This window comes from Mirounga leonina, unplaced genomic scaffold (assembly GCF_011800145.1).
Source record: "Mirounga leonina isolate KUSES-001 unplaced genomic scaffold, KU_Mleo_1.0 Mir_176, whole genome shotgun sequence".
NCBI lineage: Eukaryota > Metazoa > Chordata > Mammalia > Carnivora > Phocidae > Mirounga > Mirounga leonina.
Window position 1 is genome coordinate 28807542 of NW_023270454.1, and position 19009 is coordinate 28826550.

Below are 19009 nucleotides of genomic sequence, written 5' to 3' on the forward strand. Positions count from 1 at the left end.
GTGTGGCTCTTAAGTACTTTTGAGGCCATGCTCTTCTTTCTCTAGATATGGAGAAGCTGACTACAGTGCTGTATGCACTGAAACCTAACCAAAGTTGATTCACCGACAGTTCCTTTTGAAGGTATGCTGAAAGGAAGCATGAGTTTCTACCATTATAATTCTCTAATGCCACACAGGCAAACATGGGTGTAACTCAAACTGAGCATGGGCACAGCAAAATAAATCCAGAGACTTTTATCTGCAAGTAAAAATGGGGTATCGAAAGAACCCTACAGGGGTAAAAGGCCTCAGCACACTTCCTAGCTGCCTGAATTTGGTCAAGTTCACAAAATTATCTGAGCTTTAGCTTAATAATGCATGGTATGCAAACAAAAATCATTGCCTTGATTATCAGGCATAAGTATTGTGAGATTCAAAAAGATAATGGGATAAAGAAGATATGGTATATACACACCATGGTATATGCCATTTGCAACCATATAGATGGACTGAGAGGGAATAATGCTAAGTGGAATAAGTCAGACAGAGAAAGACAAATACTATATGAATCCACTCATATTTCGAATTTAAGAAACAAAACAAACGAGCAAACAAACAAAAAAACCCAGACTCTTAAATACAGAGAACAAGCTGGTGGTTGTGGGGGTGGGGCAGAGATCGGTAAAGTAGATAAAGGGGATTAAGAGTACACTTAATGTACTGATTAAGGTATGGAACTGTTGAATCATTTTATTGTAACCTGAAACTAATGTAACATTGTATGTTATTTATACTTTAATAAATAAGCAAAGAGTACTGAGCGCTGAGTAATGTATAGACTTGTTGAATCATTTTATTGTACACCTGAAACTAATATAACACTGTATGTTAATTATACACTAAATAAATAAATAAGCAAAGAGATAATGCATAAGAAACTGCTTGGGAAAGCTATGCTAATAAAAATTATCAGTTTGCCTAATTACTCAGTATCACTTCCCTATTACTCTAGGAAGGGTAAGCTCCACAATCTTATATTGGCAAATGACACACCACAAATTATGTTGTCAAGTGTATATAGATATACACGAATATACTGCATATTGGAACCATGGTCTTCATGGAGTTAGTGCACTGAAACACAAGAGTAACAGCATTCTTTTCCCAGAGTCATCTAGCCTTCTTATCTTGTCTACTAGGGAACTTGAGTATACCGATCACAAAATCTTGGCATCTTGATTATTACACATATGTTTCTATGATTGATTGAGTTAAGGTATACTGCAAAGCTCTGGAAATGTGAATGTACAGTTGTTGAGAGTACTTGGTACTACTATTGTGCAAACAAGCTAGGGACAGTAACTCTCAACATACGTATACTAATCTGTAAGGCAGTATCCGGAAATAATTAAGATTATTTTAATCAACATTAAGTAGCACTAAGTAAGCCATGATATAGCAAGTACTTATTCATTCACATATTTCATTCACTTCAAGAGGAAGAATATGAATAAATATATATAAATAAAATAAATACAAGTCCTACTGGGATACAAATAATAAAAACTGCTTCAAGATACACTTCTAATTAAGAACCATGCAATATTCTAATTTATTTTAATAGATCCATTGTTATGATCAAGCGAGAACACTGTGCTACAGAAAAAGTGTTTATATACATATTACATATATGTTCATAAATGAAAGCAAATTGTTATTAGTAGCAAATCTGTATTATAACATTCATACATAGAAATGCATTAAAGTCAAAGTAGCTGCTGATAGATTGACCACACTTCTGCGCTTAAACTGCAGTGCTTAAAGAAAGCATCAAGGTCCTGCCCTCCCTACACATATCCAGATTATTATCTATTATCAGCTGTGGTCTGCAACCCCCCTTGTTCTCCTGTCACATTTCAGCTCAAATGAAGTTAGTTAGAAAAAAATACCAGAGGCAATGTAGATGAAACAGTCTTCAAATTATACTCTACTATTTCAACGGGTCCTAATCCTAATTCTGGATAATCCTAATCTGGCCTAGATTTCACTCAAGCAAATTCAGATACATTCAAAGATTTAGTGGGATTATCAGAGATCATCATATATTATATATATTGGCTTAAAACCTAAGTTTATCAGCTATATTAAACATTTCAATAGAATGAGTTCTTATTTAGAGAAAATAGTATAATGAAAGAAAATTATACCGACATCAGGTTATTGGGCTTGTCCTATAAACAAATACCATATGGTCACAATTTTTTTGAAAAGTAAAATATATTTAATAGACACACTATAATTATGCTACCTATTTAGACCTTTGTTAGCCTTTTCTTGGAGGGTTTGAAAAAAATTCAGAATTTTCACACATTTATATAATCTGTCTCCTGACACAGAATTAACATAACTGATTTGGAAGTGAGTTTCTTTTTTTTTAATTATTTTTAAGCTTTCAATAGTAAACTATGTAAAATATATGACAGTCATGCTTACTTAAATTAAAAAAAAAAAAACTTTTGTTTCAAAAATAATAACAATCTAAACTTAACTATACTTTGCTTCAATTTTGTTCCAAAAGGACAATCAATCTTTATAAAACTATAATTCTATTGTAATGTTGTGTTTTTCTCCTAGGGAATTAGGCATGACAAAATATACAGAGATGGAATTAAGGATAGGGATGAAGAAGGGAGGGGTATAGAGACAAGGTCAAGAACAGAAATAGAGTTAGAGACAGAGCTGGGGGGTATTATCACATAGTAACTTTATGTAGAGCACAGGAGGGAGGGAGGGAGGGAGGACAAAATTTAAAATGGTTAAATTTTAAGATCAAAATCAGAAGTGAACAAAGAGGAATCTCTTACCCTGAAAAATTCTTTAGTGGATCCAGAGTCTAATGTTCCATAAGCAATTTCTGTTTGCTTAGAAAGATCCTCAGCACTTTCGATGGGAGACACCATCCTCTCTACAGTCAGGAAGGCAGCTAAGTTAGCCGTGTAGGAGGAGATTATGATCAGGGTAAAGAACCACCACACACCTCCAACAATGCGCCCAGAGAGGGATCTAATAACAAGTATGAAATGGATTTGTAAAGTGAAATGAATGACCTAATTAAAAAAAAAAACAAGTTAGCAATATTATGCAAATATTGACTTATATGTGAATATTTAACTTTATACTTTTTAATATATCTGCTAGTTAATAAAACTGGAAATTATTAAGCATTCTGGGTAAGGAGTACAGATTAGCTAGATTTAATGAGCTACCCAGAGACCAAACTTCAGATTCCTCATTCTTTCATAATTATAATGCTTAAATCATCTATGGTATGAAATCTCATAATGAAGCAATTTCAAGAAATGTGCAAATAATCCAGCCAATCCCATCCTACTATCCACTCATGACATGAGTAAACATGAACAAGAGAATTCAACATCACTTGTAAAACTCACAATAATGTTGACAAACAAAATCAAATATTAAAAATAAAAGAATGTGCACCATAAATGAAGTTCTAAACTGAAGAAACCCTCTCTTTAATTCAGCCAATGAAGTTCCAAAACTCTCAAAAAGGTCCAAAATTTCACTGGGTTTTTGTGTGTGCAAAAAACATAGGTTTTAGGTGCAGAGCAGGATAGAAAATGGGGGAAAAATGATACAACAAACAAAGGGATGACACAAAATATAATTCTTAATGAATAAAAATCTGAGGCTTCCTGGCATGGACTGTTTCACCCTGTTCCTCTGTGCTTCCTGCTTAAGAAAAAAGACAACTCAGGGAAAACAAAATTAGACATTTAAACGTTTGCCAAGATACAGATTCCTAATTTGCAATATAATAAAATAATAATATTTCTTTGACCATAAATTCATATGCAAAATACTTTTAAAAGCTTAATAGATCCCTAATAATTTACTTTACTTTACTAGAGAGACAAATATAGATACGTAGATATGGAAATAGATACATAGCATATTATTTTGAAAGATCTGGCGAGATTCTATGTATAAAGGGATTTAAATAATATTAACAATCCAATAAAATAACATTTTGGGTTCATAATTGCTATGTCTAACAATTAAACTTGCTACAGTGAAGAGGTAACATTTCTAAAATATTAAATTACAAATGTTTGGTAATTTATGGCTTAAAACAGACCTCCTGACATTTAACAGTAAGAAACACACCTTTGTAGAATAAATTATTCTAGCAGTCAAAAATAAGTGGGGAAGCTTATTTAAAAGTAAAGATTTTTACAAACATCTATTGCTAAAAGAGAAAGAGCAAGAGTGAGCAAGCAATGAAAAAAATATATAACTAAGAGCCTTTATCACAGTCTCTGAGAGATTGCAAAGAATTAAATAAATATGACAGGATGGAAAAAAGTTAACTTCTCTCTCATGCGAAGGGTATTAAATACATTTTAAATTTAAGAAACCTCTTGTGTAGACACAGCCACTCTCAAAATGTTCACTATTCCATAACAATAGAAGTTATAATTAAAGGGCATGTACCTCATATTTAAGAGGGCAGCTCAAATTCCTTAAAACAAAACTGATTTCTTAATAATTGCTTTGACACTATAAACTGCATGGTAATTGGCAATGTATTTCAGAATTGTTTTTATAACTAATTCTGTTCCATTTGTAAAATAAACACAAGTTAGACATAAGTTATGCTCTATTCCAGTGCTTAAGACAGATTTAATGAGCTTAAATATGCCAATTTACTTAAAGTTTCACAAGATACCTCAAAAAAATTATTGAACTTATACATCATTCAAAACAGAAAATTCTTGAGCAACTTATCATCCATTTGTAAGTGTTTTCAAAGGATCAATTAATGTTTCTGAAAGAGTTCCTGAGAAACTTTATGCAGGGGCAAATTCAATTTATGTCTTAGGGAGACAGACAAAAATGGTTTCTCTACTTAAAAACAAACCTTCATCTCTCTGAATCTGCACTAAAGGATCAAATAAACACAGATATGCTACCATTTATTTTTTTTATTTTACCATTTCTTTTAAGTCTATATTAAATAATTGTTTTAAGAATGGCATTTTTATTTATTGGAATCCTTTTGAGATATTGGGAAAAAAGAGAGGCAAGCAGGACAGCATTTTGCTCTCACAATTTCTGTGGTTCCAGGCTTCAGAAAACTATAGGTAACATATTCTAAACTTAATTTCAGGAAAATGACCAATTCAGTTCAATAAATCAATCCTGATTAAAATTTAAATGTTCTATTAATATTAATAATATAGTTCCATACCATGTTTTACTTGAAAATAGGTGATAAATATCTTTCAAAAAATTTAAAGAGTATCTCAAAGTGATCTGTGCATTTTTGCATCATCATCAGCATCATTATTATTAGATACTATGCTTCTCTATTCTTTTCTTTTTTTTTTAAGATTTTATTTATTTATTTGAGAGAGAGAGAATGAGAGAGAGCACATGAGAGGGGGGAGGGCCAGAGGGAGAAGCAGACTCCCTGCCGAGCAGGGAGCCCGATGCAGGACTCGATCCCAGGACTCCAGGATCATGACCTGAGCCGAAGGCAGTCGCTTAACCAACTGAGCCACCCAGGCGCCCCTCTATTCTTTTCTAAACTGGAGTAACCATCATTGCATTGTAAAAAAAGATAGTTTGGTTTGTTTTAAAAAATCATTAAATTTGCCAATATTATTCATTATGTTCAATATTTAGGTGCACATATAGAATGAAAGATATGTACACTTAAATTTTTTTAGCAAAGCAAATTTTGCTCATATATATTCTGTAGCAAAAACTAAATCAGTTGATAACAAGGAAAAATATACTATCTTAAATCTATTGTATGGTGGCCAACATAACATAATAAAATAAAATTTTAAAAAAAATCTATCTTACCAGGAAATAAAAATGATTATATGTGCAATTGTAGTAAGTCATGACTCATGAATGAAATCGAGAGCACAGAAAAAAAGGCCATATTTTATTAAACGGGCTTGTTGAAAATTAGAAGTTGTCTGCTTGTCTTGGTGGACCCTGGAGTAACACAGATACTGTTAAATGTGCTCTGTGCTCCAGCCCCTATAAATATGTTTTCTGTTCCTTGACAAGCACTGGACACCAAAACCACTAACTTCAGAGCCATGATGCATGAAGAGTAAGGCAAACAAATCTAAGGATCCATCTACAGGAACCCAGATCAATATATCCTACTTTATAATGAACCTCATATGCTCCTCTTTACTTAATCAAAAGGCAGAACACAGTTTATGTTACCCTAGGATAATTGCGTTTTATCTCAGGATTAAAGTAGCATTATACTTCAGTAGCCTTCTTACCAAAGATGAATAATTTTATTGTTATTTATGGACCAGAATATTCTCTGAGATCCCCATTTGTTTAGTATTTTCTCCCTCATTATTAGAAACTTCTCTTTATGTCTTTAACTTAAATCGGATAAACTAAATATAGAGATAAAACTATGAATCATATATTTTGTGGGAAGTCATCATATTTATGTATATTATTATATGTAGCATTATTCTATATTTCTATATTTTTCTATGCTATATATTAAAATTACTATACATATATGCCATGCAAATACCATTGGCATATTTCTAATTCAGTGCAGCTCCATAAAGAAGTCACAGGGAATTTTAGGGAATTAAGACTGTTTAGGTCCAAATAATTCATAACAATGTGTCCTACTAACAGAGAAGTAAGTAAGTCATTAATAATTTCTGCATACATGATATATTTAATTTATCTCCCTGGGTGGAGTAATCAAAAAAAGACTCCAAAAGATACAAACTTTTGATTTTCTCATATAGTTTCTTGAAATTAATCAGTTATCTCCAAAGTGCTCAGAAACACAATATAATGAAATAGTGTTAGAAAAATCATCCCCTTTACTAGTTATTAAGATATCCCATAGATCAAAGGAAAGTAATCAAACCTAGACTAAAATGTGCCAGTAGACCATAATTTAGGCTTCAAATGTGAAAGAGTCACACTAGAAAAAGCATGGTTTATTCTTCCAAAGAGCCAGATATGGCTAACCTTTCTATTCATGTGTGTAACATGAACAAAGGCAAAATGTATTTTGTGAGATATTCATTATATTTAGGCATTCTAGTGCAGTACCTAATATATCATAATGAGACTAGAGGTGCAGAAATGTATTCCATTATGTGTGTGTATTACTACTGAATATAGCACAAGCTGCAGTGAGTCAGTCATCATTATTACTCATGTATTTCTAAATACTTGGAAAATATCTTATCGTACATTCCCTTTAATTCAGGAACTTAACCTTTAAAAGAATTTTATAATATCTCTCTTATACCATCTGCATGAGCTAATAATGGGAAAATAAAAGAGATGGGATGTGTGCCAATGAAGTTTTGTAAACAAGTTGTTGCTTTTGTAGTTAATAAGTAATGTTGCCCACTTTCCCATATACAGGTCTGTGGATCAACACACAGATGACTGTAAAATGAGAATATGCAGCAAAAACACGGTACCCCTCCAAGAAGGCATGGAATGATAGGAACCTTATGCATTTTATAGCCTCTCCATGGTGTGTATAATTTCACCAGGAAATACATGACCAACATTCAAAGAACATTGCTCAAGTATTTCACAGACTTATGCCGATGGTAAGAGTCTGTCCTGAAGAGTCTTAGACTGCTTAGACAGGTAGTCGGCAGCTGTTTACTTCTTTATAGTGAATTCATAAACACCACGAATATCCACTTGAGACCTAAAATGCACAAAGTTGAAGCAGGTGAGTAACCAACCTTGGCGAAATATCGCATCCTTGCTGCATAAAGGCACCCAAGGAAAACCAGAGACTATTAAAAATCCCAAATTCATTAGTTGATTCACTACTTTGTGTTTCTCTTCCATCTTCAAACTCCTCAGTGTGCCACTCGTAGGGGCTAAATCTGCTGACCAGGAATAAAACTACACTGACCCCAATGTAGGCAAAAACAATGCACATCCAGATCTCATAGGCTAAAGGATCAAGAAATGAAAACACTCCTGGTTTGGACTTCTGAGGCTTCTTGATCATGATAGATATCCCGAGGCTCATAAAGGGCTTTGAGAAGTCAATCACCTCTTCTCTCACAAGGGTAATAGTTAATGGAGCAATTGCAATGTCAGCTTTCTGTAAGGGAAACAAATGAAAGTAATAGTACCTGGAGTCATGGTCAGAAAGGAATCATGGTTACATTACTGGATCAAAAGGGAAGAAAAGGAAATCAGGGAAATGTCAGTAATTATTTCCCTTGCGGGGTTCCAGTAGAGAATAAACAAAAAAACAATTTGTTCCCCAAATGTCCCTCCTTTTTATAAATACACAGTATACCCATCTGACTTGATTATGATAATTACCTCTCTACACTGAATCTATGCCTTTGGCGCCTTTGAACAATGCATATGGTTCGTATGCTTCAAGACAGATAGAATGTCTGTCTCATTTAGTGTGCATGTTTGCTTCTGACTTTATCCTCAATTTTCAGATGTTCACAAGGAAATAAGATAGTGTTCTTCAGTAATGTGGGAAACCAACAACCTCAGATAGAGGTACTTGGCAGGGAAGGGGGCATTCTGTCAACAAGAGTTCAAGCTGAATGACTTTATTTGGGAGAAGAGCTATACTTACCCCATATACAAGTTCTCCAACCATCCCATTCCAAATTTTCGTGTCAGCATCCCTGGCCCCATACTTGCCATCCCCAACAATTGTCAACTTGTACTTGAACCCACAATGTTTGGCGATTTCTGCAGCCAAGTCAACACAGTAGCCCTCATAACGCTCATTGCCTTCAAGCATTTCGTGATTTTTCTTCATCATAACATACGGAGATTCCTATATGGAAAGACAGTGCTTTCATTGATTTAAAAAATAGCTGTTAACTACTCTCACTGAATGAAGTCTTCTGGTTTAATTATTACCTGTTAGCCAGAGAAATTGTAGAATATGAATGGTGGAAAATATCAACAGGAAAAAAAAATTAGGCATAATACTTTTGAAAAAAAAAAAAGGTCTTCAGATGTCTAGCATTATATTTCATTAATATAGCTTGTATCTAGCCATACCAAAGCAAATAAGAAACTCAAAAGCACAAACTGTTGGCATGTCCCCTTGTCGTGTTTGTTAACTCCCAGAGCTTAGGTAGAAATAATGCTGCTCAACATCTGTTTTATTCAACTCCGGACCCACCACACTCCTCTTCTAGGTTAAGGTTATGCCAAACTCAAGAATCAGCATTCACCCAAAACCCTGTGTATTGCTCCTTCAAGGATAAGGTTCATGTGGAAATCAGGTTCATAGTCAGTAATGGACAGACTAAAGAGTCATTGCCATGGTGATGTGTTGATGCTACCCTCTCAGATTTCATGTCTCACTTCATCTGTGAGATATAATATCCCAGAATAATATTACAAGGAGGGAGAGCAGCTTCCACCTGTTTCAACATAGCCCAAAATTCTCTCCTGGAAAGTGTCCTCAAGTATATTTGAGAGTTTGGTGAGACAATCCCTCTCAATGGCATGATTAAGGCAAAAGCCCTCACGTGTCGGAGCTTACACTTATTAAGATATTTCCAAAAGCCGACCAATGTTTTTACCCAAATCCCTTATTAACCTATCTATTTTTTTCTTCTCAATATCATTAGAATAATGAATCCCACAATTTTACTCTATCAGTGCTTAGTAAAATAAAATACAATTTTTTTGTTGCAAAATCACTATTAGTGAACCCTATTTTCTCCATCTCATTTCACCAACAGCTTGTCACGATGATCTACATCTACCTTCCATTTCTCCAGAGCCTAGATGATCAAGATTCAGTTCAATTTTGTCTCATTCATTCAGCGCTGGCTATGTGCCAATGACTGTGTTGAGATTGGGGGCTAAAAAGAAGTGAAATTTTCCTTATCTTTAAGGAGTTCATCTTATAAAGAGACGTTGCCAACATTATTAATAAATGCAAAGACAGATGGTACCCAGAATCATATGGGAAGTGAAAGGTAAAGCACATGAGTAAATACAAGGAATGCTCTTCCAGACCTTCCCCAGTTGTTCACATTTGTGGACACACCAGCATATGAATTTTCTGTCAAGCTAAATCTCAGTATTGAAGAGGATAGGAAATATTTTGAATGCTTTAGCTCATGCTTGTGTGGTCCTTTTGACAGAGTAAATATGCTATACATGATTAAAACAGTGCCAAAGCAACACTACATTACTTATTATCCAAAAATACAAACAGCAATTCTAGTTGACAGATATTTTTCATAAGAAAAACTGCAGGAAAGCACAGACATTTGTAGCTAATTACCAAAATTGTAGTGACAACAACAGTCTTATTCTCGAGCCCAGAGGTATCGTTTCCAGCAGGGAGCTCAGTAAGGGTAACAACCATTTTGTCCACTTCACTCCAGTATCCAATCTGAAAAAGGTTACAGAAATAGGCACATGGATAAATGATCTTTCTATTAGCCAAGCATTGAATTATTTCAAACTCATGTATGAATCAAAAATTTTATCTACATTAACTAGGTTTCTTCTAAACAAAGATATGTCTTTTGTTTTTGCGACTCTAATAGAAATAGAGATTATAAAAACAATGAAACAAAAGCAATTCTTAAAAATGGCTTATCTCTTCATGTTCACTCTTCATATTTTTCCAGGGTAATTTGTTTGGGAGTGATCATATAAAAATAGAAATAAATCCAAGCAATGGAATTTTATCCATAACAGTTAAAAGCAAGGTACTGAATTAAAACAATGTATATGTGCACCAGCTATGCTTTGTCTTCTGAACCATAAACTGTCCGTGATAGTTTCTTTTTCTTCTCATTAAAGTTCTTATACCTCAATCAAAAAACAAAGAAAAACAAAAACAGTTCTATTCACAGTCATTTGAAGATTACATTTCAGTATTACTTACCAGAAATGAATAGATTAGGTTTAGAAAAAGTATTTAAAAATACATCTGTTTCTGGAAGTAGATAAACTCTACCTATGTGAATATACATTTCCAGGACTCTGGAAGAAGAGGTGATGGGTTAGCAAACTCATCTCCTCGCAGAGAGAAAACTGCCTTTAGATTACTAATGATTTACCTTCCGGGGCCCATTCGTTTTGAGTTCCATGATGTTAATTGTATAGTTTATTCTTTTTCCATTCTGGTCAAACTTTATATTTCCTGAGAGACCTTCAACCTGAACCTAATGAGGAAATGGGAAAGCCGCACAGTTATCAATTTACTGCAACCAAAGATACAAACTGTACGGATTACTCTCACCTGGCTCAAGTTAAGGAAACTACATTTTTTAAAAGATTTTTTATTTATTTATTTGATAGAGAGAGGCACGGCTAGAGAGGAAACACAAGCGGGGGAGGGGGAGAGGGAGAAGCAGGCTTCCCGTAGAGCAGGGAGCCGGATGCAGGGAGCCTGATGAGGGGCTCGATCCCAGGACCCTGGGATCATGACCTGAGCCGAAGGCAGCCGCTTAACGACTGAGCCACCCAGGCGCCCAAGGAAACTACATTTTTAAGATTTCTTTTCACCCTTCAACCTACCTTTGTGCAGTTAGGAAATAATATTCACTTTACATTAAACACAGCAAGGAGACTAACATAGTGGAAAAAAATAGTGTCCATTGTTAAGTCACATTCACAATCATTTTGAGTGACTAACCTGTTTGAGGGCCCTTTCTATTTCTACACCTTGTCCCCAGGGGACTGCTGGGTTTGCCAGACAATCTCCTGCATTGCCTCTTCGAGAGATTTCAATTCTCTGCTTCCGTAGGTTGCGGAAAGCTTCAGTCATCACTTGAACAGCGTCATACGTCAGAGCAGAAGTATACTGAAAAACATCATACACATTTCATAAAAATGGGAAAAAATTCAGAGGCTCACCACACACTGGCCATCTGGGTTGCAGCTGGCCACCGTACAACACCACATCACAGTCCAAGAATTTAGACACAATTTCTGCATGTAGAAGTCTAAGAATCTGAGGGGGTAGCGTGGAATATTGGGACTGTGCAGTGTGCTCTTGACTGTAAGCATTTCCTATTATGTGAGCATCTCAGTTATTTGGGGTAAGACATTTTATAATAATCGGGTCTTTTCTTTTTAAACCAATTTCTTTTTTTTTTTTAAGATTTTATTTATTTATTTGAGAGAGAGAATGAGAGAGAGAGCATGAGAGGGGGGAGGGTCAGAGGGAGAAGCAGACTCCCTGCCGAGTAGGGAGCCCGATGCGGGACTCGATCCAGGGACTCCAGGATCATGACCTGAGCCGAAGGCAGTCACTTAACCAACTGAGCCACCCAGGCGCCCACCAATTTCTTATTAAAGCATCACTTCATGGCCTGATTTAGGGATATAGGAAATTATCAAATTTACAAACACATATGCCTCCACTAATGCTGGATTCATTTGGCAATAGGGAAAGAATATTGATTAGTTTAAGTTTCTAATTCTATAGTCTTGAAATATTTGTTTTTAAGATCCCCTAGGTAGTTATGGTAATCAAGAAGAAGAACCATCAAATTTCATAATTTCTATGCCCCCTTCATGCTTCCAACAGTCTATGATAAAAATAACATTGGTTCCAAACTTATGGTATTCAGATCCCAGTGGGACAGCAGGATTGTGACAGGAGCTGGGGGCCAAGCAGAAAAAAAAGAGCATTATTTACGGGCACTAAGCATTGTCAGTGGCTGGATAGGTATTATTACATGCATGTATATACACTGCCATCTATCAAATGTATCATGCTGCTATTGTTAATGATAAATCACAGTTTTACATAAAAGCTTTACTGAATACTGAGGAAATTTCTGTGAGTAACAAAAGTACAGTGAAGCTGGGTAAAAATACAATATCATACTGATTTTGGCACACCCTAAAATTCTTGACCACAAATACAAAACGGGCACTTAGTATTTGCAAGTCCTCCTCCTCCTTTCTATAGCAACTTATTTCTTCCACTCTCAAAAATGATTATTTTTATACCTTCTCTTTTCTTCTCTTAAAACCCACAACTCTGCACACTTCTCTTTCTCTGGATTCCTGCTGATTATCTTGCCTACACATCACTGAAAAAATAGAAGCCCTCAGAGAGAAACCCTTTATTTTTCAAACATAAAACTGCCAAGATCATATTTTCTCTGTTTCCCTCCTGAGTTGATGACACATGAGGTGGCCAAGCTCCTACATGAGGACAGCCACTCCAACAGTGCCCTGATACAGTCCCTTGGATCTTTCTAAGGACATTTCATCTTACAATTACAACCTCAATATCCTGCATCAGCCTTTTTTCTCTCTCTACTGGATCATCTCTATTAGCACTTCAAATGCTCTGATATCTCCTACCACAATAAGAGATAGATGATGATAGATAATAGATAGATGATACATAGATAGATGATAGATGATAGATAAATAGATAGATGATAGATGATAGATAGATCATGATGATAGATGATAGATGATGATGATACATGATAGATAGATGATAGATGATAGATAGATGATAGATGATAGATAGATAGATAGATAGATAGATAGATAGATAGATAGATAGATAGATAGATAGATACAATAACTGCTTCTTAGGTTTATATCTCCTTCTAATACCCACCTTTCTTTTTCTGTTTCCTTCATTAGAAAATTTAAGAGTAATTTTCTAAACTTGCCATTCCATATCAACTCTCCTTGCTCTCTCTCTAAGTGGTCTCACTCAGGTCATGGCTTAAATTACACGTATGTGCTCAAACATTACTTCCTCAATGATGCCCTTCCTGCCCAGCACAGACCTAATCACTCCTCTTCACATGACCTTATTTATTTCCTTCATAGTCTCTACCAGTATCTGAATATCTTGTTCATGCATTCATTATTTCTCTATTTCAGCTCTCTTCCCCACTGGAATATTTACTCTAGGAAAGTAGAAAACTCATCTGTCACCACTGAATTCTCAGAGCCCTGGGCAGGGCCGGACACACTGAAAACACTGAGGAAGGAAGGAAAGAATGCAGGCAGGGAAGTCAGAGATCTTGATATGGACCCCGTCTTTACAGGATTCATGTTTTCTTCCAGTCTAGTGAAAAGGTTATAAACAAATAGTTGCAATATGCCTATCATAGTGTTATAAATTGGTCTGATGGTAGATAGATGTCTGATTTATCCTTTTAATATGAGATATTACAATAAGGCAAATGAAAAATAGTTTATGTAGTTTGAATCATCCCCTCCACATATCCAGAAATTTCTTAAGCCTCCATTTTTCTAATACTAAAATGGCAGTGTGAGGTTATCAGTCATTTAATCTTTGCACATATTAGTTTAGTTGAATCGCTTTCATTTGACCATATGAATGAGTCACATTTGATGGGGGAATTGGCAAGAAGAAAAAGAGAACATGATTTTGAGGACGTGAGCACTGTGACCGAGTGCTGTAAACCTAGAGGTTTTCTTCCTTATTTCTTCTCTTGTGAAACCACTTATGCAATGTCATTGCAGGCCTATATATGAGTCCTCTACATATTTAGATTATCTCCCGGATGGATGCACTTGAGTTTCTCACAAGTATCTCAGCTAGACAGATCTAAATAAAACCATCACCATTTTTTTCCAAAAAATCTGTAACCTTTTTCTCCATACTATATGCGAGAAATTAGCAAAATATAGTATGTGACAGATCCATCCATATTTAGAAACAACCCACATTTCTGTCAGTAAAGGAATGTTTAAAACCTATACTTTCTGCCTTAAGAAAGTATAATGCAGCCATTAGAAAGTAATACTAATAAAGGTTATATAACAATATGAATAATGTCAATTATAAAATTAGTGAAAAACATTATTACAACTAAATTTAAAAATACCTTCTTCATTGATTAATGAGAGTGGTAAAAAATATAGTAATATCCCTTCAACAAATAAGGGAAAGAAAAATAAACAAAATGGTTATAATAATAGGGAGGAAGCATACATGATTATATTTATCTTCCAAGTATTCTAGAATATGCATGTACTGTTTTTTAAGAAAAACTATATTATATCAAAGGCATTGTTTTAAATCCTATTTACTTAAGAAAAAATATGGAGAAATAAGATAAGACATCAGGATTTATCTGCTTTATATAGATGTTTGTTTCTGTTCTCCTAGATAAAAACAAAAGTTGATTAATTTGCTTTCTTATACAGTAATTAGTTCATTGCCAATGTAATTTTTAAAATAAAGTCTAGATCACTGAATAGGAAACAGAGCCTAAATTAAATAAATTAGATATTAAAAAAAATATTGCAAAGCACATTAAAAAGCTACGATAACAGTTCAAAGCCAAAATCTTCATTGAGTCAGCCTGCTCATATTACTATGAGAAATCTATAAAGCCATCTGCTAAATGTTTTAGAGGTCTATAAATGTTGGCAAACTACATTAAAAAATAAGATTAGGTTGAATGAACTAAAAGCATTGAGGCCCATGCAGCATGTTACAATTATGATTCGGAGCATGAGCCCACTAAGAAGAAAAATCCTTTCAACCTTTTTCAAATGTTCAAATTTAATCAAGTCTCCAGCCTATTATTGTTTTAAATTAAAAGTCACAATCATAGAAACACAATTCTGGACTGAGAGAAAATAAACAGACACTGTATCCAGAGTTCCTCTTTGTTTATGTTCTACATATGTGGCTCATTTATTTTTCTAAACAAATATATTCATATTTTTGATTGGAGAGTTAGGTATTTCAGTTTTATTCTACCATTCACTAAACTAGATGTAAATTAATTTGAAGGGAACATGATGGTGATGTAACTATGTAACTATCTCCTTCTTTGAAAACAAATGCATCATCTCTGCCCTGATATTTATGTTCTGTGAAATCCCTCAGCTGAGGGAAATTTATAATTCAGTGGGGGGCCATTATGTTTTGCAGTGCTGTATCACGATCGCATCATATCCACACTTTAAGAAAAAATCTGGGAAAATGTTTTTATGGTCCATTTTCCAAATGCACTTTTTATTCCATTTCCTAAATGCACTTTTTATTCCATCTTAAATGTGTATTTATTGAGACTTATTTTTCAAATACAAAATGAAATATGCATTTTAAACATGTTTGGTCTGCCCAATAGTCATCAGACATTATTCAGTAATACATTACTGTAATCACTGGAACCAGAAAACAATATTCCTCCAGCCAACAAAAAGAGGGAATGAAAAGAAGTTCTATGTACACTTAGAATTTAAGCAACATACAAAAAGGATAAATACGCTACATTTTATGGGTCATTATTATGATAGCACCTATTTCTAAACATATATCATCTGCACTGTGCTAAAAAATATTCAAAAAAAAAGTACTAGACTTTACGGTTTATGAAAGTGCTAAAAACTTACTATGAAAGGCCACTTTCCAAATTTTCCTTGACACTTGAAATTGAATTGTATATAGTTTAGAAAGCATTGAATGTATCATCAGAAGACAGGGCCCAAGCCCTGATTTTATCATTTACTGCTCAGCTGCCTTGGGTAAGTTAAAGTGCCCAAGGTTTCTTACCAATGAAATAAGTAAAGCAAAGCCTCTTCTATGTCATAGTATTACTGGAAAAGCTGGTGAGGAAAAAAGAACTCATGTTGACCAAGTCAAACCTGAGCTGGGTGGTTTCCTCGTAAGTCCTTTTTAAAAATTCTATGCAACAAATATTTTTACTCCAGTTTTATAGATGAAGATTCCAAGTTAACAGGTTATATTTTGCCCAGGGTCACAAAAAAAATTAAGGTGGAGTTTGAATCCAGATCTCTGTGATTCTGGAGCAATGACGGTGACCAACCGTCTTGGTTTGCCAGGTACTATCCCTGTTTTAGGCAGCAAGTCTCCAGTCCCAGGCAACTCCTCAATACCACGCACACTGGGACAATGGGTCCCCTTGTTTGGCAAACACCACATCAAATGAGCACAGTTACAGGAAATGAGAAGCCAGGTGACTTATAAAGTATGCCCCAAAATACAAGTTATTGACCAGCATTTTTGCTTTCTTTTTTCCTTTTATTACTGTCTATCCTGGTATAAAACTAGCTTTTTTTTTTTTTGCTGTTTTGAAAACCACTATCCTAATCTACAAAAGAGTCCGTGAATGAATAAATTCAGAAACTGATTCTCACATTGGCTTATTAAAGGCCCTAAGAAATCTTGAGTAACAATTCCAGTTTAGCTTTGTCTGAAGAACATTCATTGTCCAAACAAATTACCATTTTAAAAATTTCTTAATGCCAATTACTTTTCATAAAAATAATGTTCTGTGTAACATACTTTGGGTTGTTAAAAGTTTTATGGCCTGACAAATTTTATATACTCATTTTTTAAATGGCATCACTTATTTGATTGAAATTATTGTACGCTGATGATATTTCCCTAGAGAATTTTACGATATAATTCTCAATTTCTACATTTTATCATATTATCAAAATGATCAAAAAAGACGAGCTCTAGGAAAAATAAGTAAACCTATAAGAAAAACTTTTAGAAAGTCTCTTTCCTTCCTTCCTTCTTTCTTTCTTTTCTTTTCTTTCTTCTTTCTTTCTTTTCTTTCTTTCTTTCTTTCTTTCTTTCTTTCTTCCTCTCTTTCTAGATTTTGGGCAATGACCAAGAATCAACTAGAGCCATTAAAAAAAAAAAAACAGTATTGGAAATACATTATAAACTTGTTTATTCACTTGTCTTAATTTCAAATTTAATTGCAGTCTACCCTCTGCAAAAGAGGTGTCTGTGATAAAGCTGTTTAAGTTTGTTGAATATATGCCCTTTGAAACTTCACTGCATAAAGTCACAATATCTTCACAGAAACTCAACATCAATGGAGCAACAGGAACTCTCATTCATTGCTAGTTAGAATTAGCCTGGTGATGAGTATTAAAGAGGGCACGTACTGCATGGAGCACTGGGTGTTACATGCAAACAATGAATCATGGAACACTACATCAAAAACTAATGAGGTAATGTATGGGGATTAACAGAATAAAAAAAAGAAAAAAAAGAAAAAAAAAGAAATATCTGTAAATTATTTTTGAGAGAGTGGCAAATCATCTTTATTATCTGTCACTTTTGAAACATTTTTTAAGGAAGGTAAAATGGTCACTTTAACTGTCCCATTTAAATCTAGGTGCCATGATGGTTCAGGTCTGATGACTAAAGTCATCCTACAGTTCATCAGGTAAAATAACACTACTTTTCTGCCAGGACTGAATAAGAGGACAAAACAAATGTCAGCACAGAAATTTTAACCAAATTTCATAGCAATGATAATTACTTTTTTTTCTTTCTCAGTGATTTGTTATTTTCAAAGGGTTTCTTTATATTTTTTCATTTCAACCAATATCTACTGTGTGTGTACTGTGTGTAAAGCACTGTAGTAGATTGGGGTCAGGAGGCAGACTGCCTTTCTGAATCTTGTTTTTAACCCACAGATACCTTTCAACTGAATTTATATTACTATATAATGAATGGCTATGATTTCTGCAATAATTTTTTTGTTTACAAATAAAGAAATCTGAAATAATTGGCAATTATAGCAAATCCATTGATTTCCCTCCACCCTGGTGCCATCACCACAGTTCAAACAACCTTGATCAGTTGCATCGGCTGCCTGGATTGTTTGTGATCTTCCTAAAAGCTCACCTGCCATCAGATGTACACCCTACAATCTATTGTCAGCAGACAATGTTGCAAAAGAGGGGGTAGCCAGTAATCTTCCTGTATCAAAACCATGATAATCACTTTCTTCTGGTAGTTCCTTAATGCTCTCAGACTAGAACTTTGTCATTTCTCTGACATTTAGAACAGTGCCAGCTTGCAGAGTAAAAACTCAATAAATATGTATTGAATGGATAAATGGATTGATAAATGAATAAAGAATGAATGTTGCCTGAAATTAGCAAATTGGTGAGTCAGATTTAAAATCTCAGTACCACGACTCTAGAGTTATTTTTTGTACAGAGT

General features: G+C 34.4%; 1 protein-coding gene across 3 annotated transcripts in view; it reads right to left on the reverse strand.

Annotated features, from left to right (window-relative positions):
• The window catches only part of GRIA2 (glutamate ionotropic receptor AMPA type subunit 2), a 139610-nt gene that overhangs the window by 28934 nt on the left and 91667 nt on the right, over positions 1-19009 (reverse strand). For all 3 annotated transcript variants that reach the window (XM_035023200.1, XM_035023199.1, XM_035023201.1), the window contains exons 7-12: positions 11690-11857; positions 11112-11216; positions 10325-10435; positions 8645-8851; positions 7776-8146; positions 2844-3042 (exon numbers count right to left, since the gene is read on the reverse strand). In XM_035023200.1, coding sequence (XP_034879091.1) covers positions 2844-3042; positions 7776-8146; positions 8645-8851; positions 10325-10435; positions 11112-11216; positions 11690-11857 — 1161 coding nt within the window. The remainder of the gene's footprint in view (positions 1-2843; positions 3043-7775; positions 8147-8644; positions 8852-10324; positions 10436-11111; positions 11217-11689; positions 11858-19009) is intronic.